The 12647-nt window shown below is 55.0% G+C and overlaps 2 protein-coding genes across 2 annotated transcripts; both read left to right on the top strand.

Annotated features, from left to right (window-relative positions):
• Positions 1-4584: 4584 nt before the first annotated feature.
• On the top strand, positions 4585-6050 carry NCS54_00255600 (RECA-2 domain-containing protein; the record flags this gene model as incomplete). The annotated part of the gene is made up of 6 exons (XM_053148153.1): positions 4585-4642; positions 4697-4907; positions 4959-5011; positions 5074-5361; positions 5411-5733; positions 5787-6050. The coding sequence occupies 6 exons, from the start codon at positions 4585-4587 to the stop codon at positions 6048-6050; spliced, it is 1197 nt and encodes a 398-aa protein (XP_053004128.1).
• Positions 6051-11183: 5133 nt separating this feature from the next.
• Positions 11184-12543, top strand: NCS54_00255700 (TFIID associated protein; the record flags this gene model as incomplete). The annotated part of the gene is made up of 3 exons (XM_053148154.1): positions 11184-11281; positions 11337-12181; positions 12233-12543. 3 exons carry the CDS (start codon positions 11184-11186, stop codon positions 12541-12543), a joined length of 1254 nt encoding a protein of 417 aa, XP_053004129.1.
• Positions 12544-12647: the final 104 nt, after the last annotated feature.

Here is a 12647-nt window from a genome sequence, read left to right on the forward strand (position 1 = left end):
GAATACTTCACCCCCCTCCACATCCAGCCAATGTTGCCAATGTTGCTGATAGCCCGCCAGGGGTGCTAACACTTTCCCAATTCCAACGTGGGGGTGATAAGCTAATCTGGCTGATATCACGCCCAAATTCCCAAACACAGGCGCAGAGAGACCCTCCTCCGGCAGATGGTAGGGATTCGCAAGCCACCGGGCGGGCGTCTGGGTCGACCCATGCCCCTTGTTGATGTGTGCTTGGTTTGCTTCCTTGTCTTGTTAGCCCGTTTAGCCCGTCAACCAAGGCCGCCCTTATCCAAGAATCCTAGCGCGCCACCGCATCGTGTGTCTGGTCTGGTCTGTCATGACTGAGCGAGCTTCCCGAGCAGATAAGGCAATTGAGCCCGGCCAAGAAACCCTAGGCCAGGAGGCTCTGTCGTGCTCCATCTTTCTCCAGCTTCCCCTTGTGCGATGGCGCCCCAGACCCGAGCCCCTGATGCCTGTCGCAACCCTACGAGCTAGCCGATTGCGGCAATTCCGGGGCAAATGATCTCAGATCTTATCCTGACCCTCGGTGATTCGGAACGGCGATGTCCGCCATTGCATGTCAATACCTCGGATTTGGTCCGGAGTTCAGAGGCCTTCCAGGTTTTTGGTCCTTATCTTGGCAGCTGGCATTTGACGCCTCCAACTCCCGCACGAGAGGCATGAACCATTCCGAGGCCACTCGGGTTGTCGTGGCTTTGAGGCGCAAGCTCTTGACAACACGGATACACGTATTTCTACCCCGTACCCCTGACGCATTGAGCCTCTGCCTCTGCCTCTGCCTCGACAAGGCGAGCAGTGTCGTCAGCAAACAGTTGTTTCGACGGGATTGCCCAGCTTTCCGTAGCGCCGCCGGCCAACTGACCTTGCCCTGCGCCTGGACTGTCGCGGATTCGCTGCCCCAGAGAGGGTCCAGCTTGAGAAGAGCCTCCATTTTCATCAGCTGCCTGTCCATGCGCAACTCCTCCATCCTCCATGAGGGGGCTCCATTGGAATCCAGCAGGGCCTGCTAGTCCGTGATGTTAATAATGCGCTGACATGCAAGATGCGGCAAACCATGTCCAGCCGATACGGCCAATGCGCCCGCCCTGAATCCAACGAGCCGGTTAAGACTCAGACTTGCACCCGGAGACATTCTATTTCCCCATATAACCCTCGTGGTTGCCACGGTTGTCATCTATTTCAGACCGAAGGGGTACAACTCTCGTCTCAATGACGCATCAGCAGTCATGTCCGTCCTCCTCCCAAGAGAATTCAGTCTCCGGCTCTATACCCCAGCCCGTCGAACGACATTTCCACAGTAGCGGCTTTCAGGGACCCAACACGTGCGGATACGGCCACGTCGGCCCTGACTGGACCGCTTGACTACACCCCCGTCCACGATAGCAGCCCCGTTCTCTGGGGCGGCTTGGGGATTTCACGACACTCGAGAGGAATTGCGTTTTTCATGTGTCAGTCCCGGCCGTCTGATTTGCCGTTTAGCCAGAGTAGCCGACTAGGCGTCTAAAGGCCCGAGAACTCCTCGGGCAGGTCATCTCGGTTGCTGGATCTTGGGCGTATTGAGGCGACAAACTTCCCAGTGCTTGTTCCCACCCACGTGGTGGTATTGTGCGTAGTGCTGTTCTTCATCAGGGTCGACTACGTTACTAGCCGCTACGTGATGTGATGCTATCCAGGTGCCTATCCGACCGCCATCGGAGGCGGCTCCGCTGGGGGGCTTCAATGTCAACGCAAGATTGGGATCGTTGATGGCGGAAGAAAGAGACCTGGGGGTGCTCTGCCGCATGTGATAGGTGAGCTAGACGTGACCTTGCACCGGTCGTTGACCGAGAGTTGAAGCTATCCGGTGAGGAAACGTGTTGGTACAGCAGCCCTGGCAAGCCGATGATCGGCTTCTGGCATACCGAGCCAGAGCCTCGGTGGTGGCTTGTGGGAGGTCCCTCGTCGCAGATCCCAGGGTCTAGATCTCCAACAAGCCTTCGCGGGGCTCCAGCTTTTTGCATGCACAATGCAGCGGCGTGCCATGATGTCCCTTGCAGAGGGGCCTGCGGCTCATTGAAGGCTGAACTAGTCCCAGGAAAGGACGATGAAGCTCGTCATGGCCATGACCATTCCTGGACGGCGCTTAGGGGGACGATTGAGCAAGACGGCCAAGATCTTGCGCAAGCATGGCGCTGAAAGCAACTGTCACAATCAAGGCCAGGGAGAGCTTCACATAGCCGTGGCCGTGCGTCGCATGAAAGACCTCTCCGTGGGGGTCTCTGACACTGAGAGTTGCCACGCTTGGTAAAGCTGGTCCGGCTGCACTGGCATCGTCCAATACCTACTGCCTCTGCAACATGGCAGCAAGCAGCACGCAAGCAGCGGAGCCTCTGGTCTCTGGCCATCCCCAGTTTTCCCGCTCACGATCCCGACATTGGCCGAGCCGTGCACATACTGTTGGTGCCCGCCGTGATGCACAGTAGCCGCACAGTCGAGCTGTCGGTCCAATCGCCCATCTCGATGGCTGTCGGTGTGGGTGCTGAGAGCCTCAGGTGAGATGACTTGTCGCACCGAAATCACCTGTCTCCCCGCAAAAAAAGGGACAAGAACCGCCGTGGTCATGGCTTCATTCAGCCAGACGAAGCTATCTGACCGGGCCGGTGTCATGGCCTAGCGCTTGCCCGCAACTTACCTACCCTACTACCTCAAGGGCACCTGGTTCTCCAGACTCAAGGCCTCCTAGAGGAGGAGGAGCTCCTCGACCAGGCCCCAGGGTCTGGCGACAAACCCATGATAAAAGCCAGGGCTTTCACCACGCTGCCCCATCATGGACTGGAATCGTATTCGGTACCTTGCAGTTTAGAGCCGCCGCATCTAGCCGGGTGAGGGTTTTTGAGAGGACACGCCGTCTCATCGTCTCCAGTGCACGTCCAACTAAGCCTCATTGTCGGCGAGCTGGAGCAAGCTAGGATACACGGACAATCTGGGTGAGCAGGACAGCATCAAACAGCGATAAACCACCAGGAGAGGGTCAAGCTCGGAAATGGCGGCGCTAAATCTGATGCCGTAATGCTAACTCCTCGGTCTGCATTGCAATCGGGTGGGGCAGACCTGGGGGAAGAGGCGAAGTCATCGCTGCTGCAAGTCTAGAAGCTTGATCAGTGAGTCTCAGCCATCCAGACTCCACTGGACGTCTTTTCCCTCAGACAAGACAAGCAATTGTCCGTTTGTCTCTTGAAAGCCGAGGCTTCCAGCTCCGTTGCGAGTCGAGCAAGAAAACTTTGCCGTGTCACTTGAAACTGGCACGGGGTAACTCATGCAAGGCACAAGACAAGCATGGTCTGGATGTAACACAAGCATCAACGGGGAGCCAAGACCGTCGAGAATCTTGGAAAGTCGTAGAACGGAGCCCACCCACCGTCTGACCCCGTCTTTGGCTTTGGGGTGCTGTGCTGTGCTGTACCGTCCCTTGGCCGGTCCGTCCTAATCACGCCGTCAGCTGGAATCTCTTATCTCTGCAGTTTCCCGTTACGGACAGGCTCCTATCATGACCCCAGACTGTCAATCCTGTGACTCGAAATCTTTTCTGTGCTCTCTGCCGGGGACCGGGGAGATGGGGAATGGGGTAGCCTCGTCTTCCCCACAACCTCCTCCCGCAATCATCTCAAGGACGGGAGGAAGGGCTAATGGCGCCGAGGTTGTTATCTCTAGTATCATGCGCTGCTCGAGTCAAGCTCCTAATCTGCCACCGACGATCACTTCGCACCTTTTTCTTCGCCACTCTCTAATTTGAAGCTGGAGTCTCCACGTCCCCACGATGGCTCCAATACTCGTCTGGGGTTTAGGACCCCGTATTGAAGTCGACCTGGTGAGAATCAGCTCAGTGTTACCCGAGCCACATCCATTCCCAGGAGATGGTTGTGTAGCCAATATTTGCTGGGATATTGACCCGCAAGTGCCGGTGTGGTGACCGAAGCGCTGTGGAATGCAATAAAGTCCAATGGACCTTGGCCTTCTCGGCTTTCTTAGTGGACAGTAACTCTGTGACTGCTCACCTTTCACAGCAAATACCACGACTATCTGGCAATTGTGCTCTGATCCCTCCCCAATGGCGAGCGGTTTGCCACGGCGGTTTGCCACAGCGGTTAAACTGACCTTGCTCCATGCTGGGATATCTGTGGACCGCTTATCGAGATTCGTGGCCCAAAGCCGGGGATTGAGTGGCTCGACGAGAGGAGAGAAGGGGAAACAGTTCAAGGCAACCTTGAGTAAGCGGAGTGCTAGCTCAGGTGAGCTTCGGTGGGCTGATACTCGGTCTCATCGAATGTTCCAAAGAAGTCGACTATGCCGTAAAGGAAGACAGGGTTTCATCCTCCACAGATGGTCGATCCTTTGACGTGGGAGCTTCGCCGGCGAGACTTGCCCGACGGCTTAGACAGGATATCTATAAGTCACGTGACCTCGCGTTCTTTGTTCTCCCAAGCACGTGCATGACTGCCGCGACCACCGATGATGAAAGGTCCACTCACGATTGCTTCATTGACTGGCCTGGAAAAACTCCGCGCATCGTCATGAGAGTGGAGGATGGATTATCATGCGATTCACGGTCATGACAGAGCCAGCTTTGACACATCTGGTGCCCGTCAGTCTCACGATGCATCCCACGATCTGGTGCCTAAACTAACCCGCTATACAGACCGATTACCAACCGTCTCGGCTTCCCAGGCCCTGGACGAGCTTGGAGGCGACGCGTCAAACCATGTCTCTACAGGACTCGAGGATCTAGATCATGCTCTTGCGGGCACAGTATCCGTTGACTCTCAGGATTCTACCCCAAAAGGTGGTGTTCATCGCGGCCAGGTGACAGAAATTTGGGGCCCCCCTGGAACGGGGAAAACTGCCTTGGGGTAAGGAAGTGGACGTTCCCTTGCATATTACGAGACTAACGTGCGAGAAAGACTGCAGCTCGCCTCAAATGCATTGCGGGATGGCAATGCAGTGGTCTGGGTAGGTTCGTTGAGTCAAGCATAACCCTCCTTCGATACCAATATCTGACCCAACTTTGCTGTATAGACTGCTTTCAGGCTATTCCTCACAACAGGCTAAAGGCGGTCATCAATACTATCAAGGACGATCACGGCGATTCAGACGTGGAAGCACATGATGTTGAGGTTGACGCAGGCCGATTCCTTCATTATTCATGTCTGACACTTCCTCACTTTGTTGCCCTCATCTCACGACCTACTGCCAAGGCTATACCAGCCAATTCTTCGCTGGTGGTTATCAGCTCCCTATCAGCATTAGTCAACTCGGCTCTGCCAAAATCGCATGATGGCAAGGCTATTTCTAAGTCTGCCAAGGGTATGTGGATAAGCGAGTGCTTGATGTCCCGTAGCTGACATGTTTCCAGGTCCAAGTCCCTCTACGAAACGACTACAGGCACTGCAGTCCATCATGAATGCTCTTCACAAACTTGCGGCCACTAGGAATTGCGCAGTTGTAATCCTGTCTCAATGCGCGACCAAGATGCACTCGGAAAGGGGTGCAACGTTGACCGCGGCAGTTAATGCCACGGTTTGGGAGCAAGGGGTCTCAACACGGCTTGTCGTGTTCCGAGACTGGGTCTGGCAAGAGGGCAAGCTTGCGAGTGTGTTCCTCGCAGGTCTGCAAAAGGTGGATGGAAAGGCGTCTCAGGAGACCGTGGAGAACGTAGTCGCATTCAAAGTGGAGTTGGTATGTCAGGCATCGTGTGTCCAAGCTGGCGATCGCTCACATGAAGATGGCAGGACGGCGTGGCCCAGATTCCCTACGAAGCGATTCAATCAATTGAACTGGCCAGGCACAAGCGAAAGCTTGGCGAGACGGAGCTCGAAGTTCCTGATAGTGAGGACGACGAGGACTACGGATGGGCAGATGAAGACGAAGCGGCTATGCCGGCCCCGCCGCCTCAGTGGCAAGGCAGCGAGGACCTCATCCTGGGCCAGGAAGTCGGACGAAGCGAGGACGAGAACAGTGATGGAGATGATGAGGAGCACAGGGACGACAACTAATCAGCAAAGTAAAGGAGGCTCTAGATGGGTCGGATGGAGTCTGGGGATTGTTTAGAAGGAGGCGAGAACCCTTCTCGGCGCCGGCGAAGCGCCGAGAATGGACACCGAGTCGAGACGGCGACCGGCATCTCTAGGCATTGGCAGAGCCTCAGAACGGAGCGGAGCAGGGCACGACATGCTCGCGGAGCGAGATGAGAGAATGGCAAAAAAGCGCATTGATGTGAGCCCCTTTCTTACCCTACCAATTCTCCGCGGAATGCGAAAAATCAGCGCAACGCTGGGACTGTGGGGGACCGCAATAAAGCCGCGCATCGTGCTCGCTGGGCCACAGTCGGTTTGTCAAGCAAGTTCGGCCAAGTCCGGCCGTAGTCCCATGAGGTTAAGCATCGTGGCCGAGCGAGGAGCGAGCGTGGCTCATGGGGTGGGAGGGTTTCGTCATACAGGACCTGTTTTACCCGGGTGCCCCAGACTATGGCATGCTTCTGGAAGGACAAGAATTTTCTCTAATGGCATCATTGGCGTCTTAGCTAAGAGACTGCCCCAGGACCAGGCGTCCCGAAGAGGACTAGAAGCCCTGGGCGTTTCTCCATCCAGGTGAAGCAGGGACAACGGTTGGGCGGCTGGCGGAGGTTTTACTGAGCGGGCGTGGAGCGTCGAGCAAGCCTAGCAAGCCCTAGCAAGCATCGAAGGGCTCGTGCTCCACCGGGCCGGTCGCTCTTCTGGAGGGATGCTCGAGGTACCTGTGGGGAAAAGATACTTCTGGTCCAGCTTCTGCCCCAGGGTTTCGTAACGACACACCACCCTCATGCGCTTTTGGACCATGGCCGATGCGATGGCGTCTTGGGGCTCCTGGCTATCCAAATCTTCCCTGCCCATCCAGCCATCCATCCCATCCTCGGTCTTCCCAAGGTTTCCCCCATCAAGCCTGCTGCTTGCCGTCATGGACGGTGGCAACTCGGCATGAAAAACGTGGTGGGCACGCAACCATCTCGGTCTGAGGGATGGAAGCAAAGAAAACCTCCGAGGAAGCATTATGGAAGCAGGGAAGAAGATGGGGATGGATGACGCAGGAGATGGCACGGTACTATACCAAGAATAGGGCCAGGGCCATCGGCATTCGACTCTGTACTCTGTGCGACAATGCGACTTGAGCCGGAATCTACCCCAACTAACGTTACCTGTCCATCCCCCAGTCTTCAGCATTCATTCCTAATCCATTCCTAGGACGGCCATCTCAGAGACTCCCACAAATCGCCCGCTACTCATTGTGCGGTGCAGTTTTAGCCTGCAAAACACCCCAGCCCGGCACAATCTATGCACGATGGCATGCAACCTGCAAGCGTCCTGGTCGTCGACTGGGTTGAGTCCCCAACGTCATCTCATGCTGTGGAGTAGAACTCGGCGAGGGTCCGACATGGCTATGGCATGGAGAGGTTGATACTACTGTAAAAGACGATGCTCTTGTGGTTTGTATCACCGTGCGAAGTCGTGCTTCATCATGGAGTGGGGATCGTGTTTGACAGGGTCGCTCTGCCCCGAGACAACGCAACAACAAGATGCATCATGATCATGAGTAGAGCGGTTACAGACAGGGACTGGTACCTGACTGGATACGCAGAAAGGTCTTGAATTGGCCAAGTCGCAGCTGGTTGTTTGCTTGTGAGTCAGAGCCAGTCTCCCGACATGACCCGTTCCGCCTCAACCTGTCTCGAGAACCACCACTCATCGTCAAGGGCGGCTATCTAGTCTAGAGGTGAAGGCAACAAGGGCAAAGAAAAATTTTGTTCTCGGTTGTTGGGCAGCAGGCCATGATGGAGTTTTTACGGGTTTGCGGCTTTTGGATGCACACCGCCGTCGTGGCTTTTTTTTTTTTTTCCTCAATGCCTTTTTTCAACTCTGTTCCAAGTCTCGCCAATGATGTCGCTTCTTCTCGGCAACGAACGAGCGGGTTGTGCGCTAGTACGACTCCAGCCGCCCAGATCGTGAGATCTGGGATGCGATGCGCCCAGTTGGGCCGAGATGGGACGGTGCTAAAGAAGGAAGAGAAATGACACTAGCCCCTGTAGGGAACTGCAGCGGTGCCGAGACATGTCCGCACCTGGAAGAAATGGCGTTTTTTATCGTGACTGGGGTTGGGGTTGGGGGGATGGGTGAGATGGTGGGATTGATAAAATGAAGCTATACGGTGGCCGTCTTTGTACACGTCCCGTCGTGCATCTTGTGAGACCCATTGGCATTGGCAAATGCGCCCAATGGTTTGTCCTTGACAACGAGATGCTAGCGGTGAAGAAGCGCTGCTACGTGGTGTTGTTGTCTTCTGTCAATTGCTTACCCGGAGAACCATCGATTCCATCTCCCCCTTGGCAACTTTTTTTTTCTTCTTCCCGCTTCTCCTTCTTTCCCGTGACTATTGCCGTTGTGAGACGGCTGCTCGTCAGATCGTACGTGGGCTCCGTATCGAGAAAGCTCAGGGATTGTTACTGAGGACGAGGGTGCATCTGCAGGGCGCTCAGGCGATTCTCCGTCGACATGGGCCGATCGAAGCGGAGACCAGTCTCCGAGAGCTCCTCCTCGTTGCAGCGAGAAGCTACAGCTACAGCTACCTATCTACACACGGGGGATAAGGTAGATATGGAAGGGCAAGGTTGTATCTACGACCTCAGTGGACGATACCCCTGAATTTGCTTGCTTGTTTTGGCCTCACTGATACATTGTATGGATGCTTGGCGGCCTCGGCAGACGGGAAGCACACGACGGGACTGCACTCGTCGTGCGACCGTTTCGGGTTCTCCTGCGCGTGCGACGGCATCTCGGACTTGGTCGGTGAGAGGAGAGGCTGTACCGTACGGAGCGGTGCGGTGCGGTACGGCATCCGTGGATGTCCGTCGTGGAATGGAATGTTGAAGCACGCGCCCTGACCATCTTCTGGCCTGATCGTGGTGGTTGACGACGGTCTGCCCCAAGATTTGGCGCCCTCGTCCCCCAATCATTCCCTCCCGTTCCTTGCTCCTACACCTCCGTCTCGGATGCCTCATCGGCATATGCGCGGCAGATGGGCGACGATCTTGCTACATCGACCCCATGATGCATCCTTCTTTCCCCATAAGATGTGTTTCTCCGTGTGTGTGAATGCACCATGTCTTCGGTCTGGGGAATTAAACCGCCGCCGCAGCAAGGCAGATAAACGTGATATCGTCTGATGCACACGGCTTCCCTCGCCGACATGCGCGATCGTATCATTCGGGAGAGACGGTCCTCGGCACTCAGCGACGGACGGAGCCTCTACCTCTCCCGGGTAGCAGTCTGGATGCCGTGCCGGACGGAGGGGGGCCAGAGAGAAACGCGTGATGGATACAGGCAGTAATGTTGCGGTGGACGGTTGACGGCCCTGTCAAACTCCATGATTTACCATTGCCGTCGCATTCTCCCGGTCACGGGCTCCTTAAGGGGTGTGGTTGAACGGAGAAGGGAAACCTGGGGAACCGAGGATGGCGCTGGTCCTGGATCACGGGGTCCCCGCGAACCTTGGGGGACTGGCTGCCAGCGTTATTTGCCTGAATGCGATACCTTGAGCACGCGCTCTCCCTTCGCAATCTGTTGCCGACGCCGGAGCGAGCTGCTCATGGTCATTCATCTCTTGGCGGGTTCGTCCCGGCTGTCGCGTGTCAGGATATCCCTAGTCGCGGAACGAGAGAGGCATTTCGCTGCCTTGGTTTCAATTTTGTTTATTGTTCGCTTAGATAACAAGCGATTGGCTTGTTGAACCGGCACGGCTCTCGAGTCCCATGCTGACGTGACATTAAAGGCTCTTCATGCTTTTTGGACATTGCCGCGGATGAGTCCGCATGAATTACACACGTGTGCCATGTAGGCCCGTACGTCCTAGGGGAACGGATTCCCCTTGATGTGCTGTCGGGCAACTCTAAAGCTGATACAACGTCACCTTCTATACTCGGCAGGACCTGGCGATGATGAGCAGTGGCAGTGCTGCATGGGGGAAACTCGGCGGTCAGTGCTTGAGAGATGGGTACCGCTGTTGATACCGTCAATGCCGGTGCTTTCTATCTGTGCATATTGGGGCTATGGGTAGTTGTTAGTGATCTTAGTTGGGGACTATTGTGGGTTGGGTTTGATATATCTCTGGAGACTTTGTTTCATATCTTCCCGGGATTGACGGTTTCGAATTTTACGGCATATGCTATTACCCTGCGTGTTTCGAGATATCGTTATGCTACTCGTCTTGGATTGTTCACCTCAACCGATATTGGTATAGTGGTGTTGATGTTTCTACACATGTGTATCTCAACCATCGTTGGTTGAACTTAGAATAAGACCAAACAACATGAATATTCAGTAGAACAAGTAGAAATATTATCCATAGCTTGTCATAGCCCGTTAAGGATACCAGTATCAAGTAGCAAAATGACATTGAGTTGTCCCGTTCAAGTTACTCCAAGTCCTCGTCAGCGTCTAGAGTTGGTACAGGGTAGCCAATTCTCGGTCAAGCCAACCTGACCGAGGTCAGCCGGAAACGGACAATCTCCATGCCGGCTCACCTCACGGCAATTCAGCGACCTCATTGGCCAACAAGCTCATCGCGACTGCTGCTCACTCCATCCATTCCGAACAGGAGATCACAGACGGCCAGCCTTTGCTTCATCGCTGCTCAACCCCCTTTATCCAAAGGCTGACAATTATTGGATTCACTTACAGTTAGCGGCCGACAGATGTGGCACAATCGGCCTTGAACCCCGATTCGAACTGTGTCTGCCAGTGGGTGAGATTGGATCTGAGTTTGAACGCGGGAGTTGGGGGAAGTTGAGGTAAGATTAAGACACCTTTGTGAACCGCAGATCATCAATCATCTGCATACAACAAGACCCAAAATAGCCCCCACCAGGACTGCATATCGTCAGCTGGCTGTCAATGGCGATGCAAGTGCATGGGTCGAATTCGGATCAGTCCATCGTCAGGACAGTGGCACGAATATTCTATTGTTCAAGCGACCGTGAATGAGTTGCTCACCACCAATTCAGGCCTGCATCAGATATCGACGACTTTTAAAATCCACACCTTCCCAATATCAAAACTCAGCTTTTACATATTACAACAATTCGGCATCACGCAATCGCAATGGCTGAACCGCAGAACGGGACCAGTCCCCCGGTTAGCAAGGACACTGACACTGACACCGTCAATGTCAAGAAGGACGAGAAGCCATTCTCCTGGCTGTATGAAACACCCCATCCCTTCCCCGGACAAACATCGTGCTAATATCGTATGTAGAAACCCGCATCCCATCTTCGTTATCATCCTCGTTGGCCCTGAAGAATGTCCCTTTGGAATACAGAAGGACTTTCTCTGTGCGCGGTCCGAATTCTATGAGAAACACTTCGCTGCGATGAGCTCCCTTGACAAGGTAGAACACCTTGTCAAACTCCCCGATACGACCAAGGAGATTTTTGGGCTGGCCCAACACTTTCTGTACACCGACAAGGTCATATCTGATGAGTCCAATGTGCCCTCCTACGAGGCCCTGGTTGGACTCTGGAAGCTCGGCCATCACTTGGGCATTAAGGGGCTCTGTGACAAGGCCCTCGACGCCATGGTTGATTGTCGACGTCTCACTGAGCGAATCCCAGCGACGCCCCTTCTCATCCAGGTCTGGAAGGACACCCCCGAGGGCTCTTCGATCCGGAAGCTGCTCCTGTCGTGGACGGCCGAGTACATGCGATCCTCGGATGCTCGAGCAGAATTTGCCAAGTCGCTGCCCCAGGAGGTCCTCAGCGAGCTTGTCGTTGCCATGAGCTCCTTCGACATTGCTCCCGCCGTAGAGCGAGCTACAGAATCCATCGTTGTGCCCTCCACCATGCCGGCCGCGACACCCCGAAAGAATGTTCACTACCTCGAGGACGAGCCTGACAGTGACGCCAAGAAAACTCGACGAGTCAGTGGGATCCCCATCAGCAACCCGTCGTCGGCAGATAGATCCATCAAGGCTCGCGTCACTCTGCCCAAGCCCGCCGTCAAGCGTAGAACCAGCGCGGGCTACGCAGACGGCCGTGAGTTTAGCACGGCACGGAAGATGGAATTCTGTGCCGACCTCCTGAGCAGAATGCTATCTGGCCCTGGTACGTGAACCCTCACATTTCTTGTACGACATTGGAACTGACTTGGCACAGGTTTCTGGACCCGACTCGTCGGCCCCTTTCGTGATCCCGTTGAGCCTATCGAAGATGGCGTGCCGGATTACTTTGACAAGGTCAAGCGACCTATGGATCTGAGCACCATCAAGGCTAAGATGGACAGAAAGGAGTACGCAAACGAGGATGAGTTCCTGAGGGACATTCGCCAGATCTTTGAGAACTGCTTCACGTACTGGAAGGAGGGAGACCCCATGTGGGCCGCTGGAGAGAGACTCCAGAAGACCTTTGAGGAAAAGTTTCTGCAGATGAACAAATGGGTTGCCAAGATGACTGGCGACGAGGACTAATTTGTCACTCTCGAGACCATTGTGGCAGCGAGTTGACGGCTCCTCGAACACGTTGGCGAGGCACGATGGGGTGCCGCCGTCAAGGGGCCCGGTGCAAAAGGGAT

The sequence above is a fragment of the Fusarium falciforme genome, chromosome 2 (assembly GCF_026873545.1).
Source record: "Fusarium falciforme chromosome 2, complete sequence".
In the NCBI taxonomy this organism is placed as follows: domain Eukaryota; kingdom Fungi; phylum Ascomycota; class Sordariomycetes; order Hypocreales; family Nectriaceae; genus Fusarium; species Fusarium falciforme.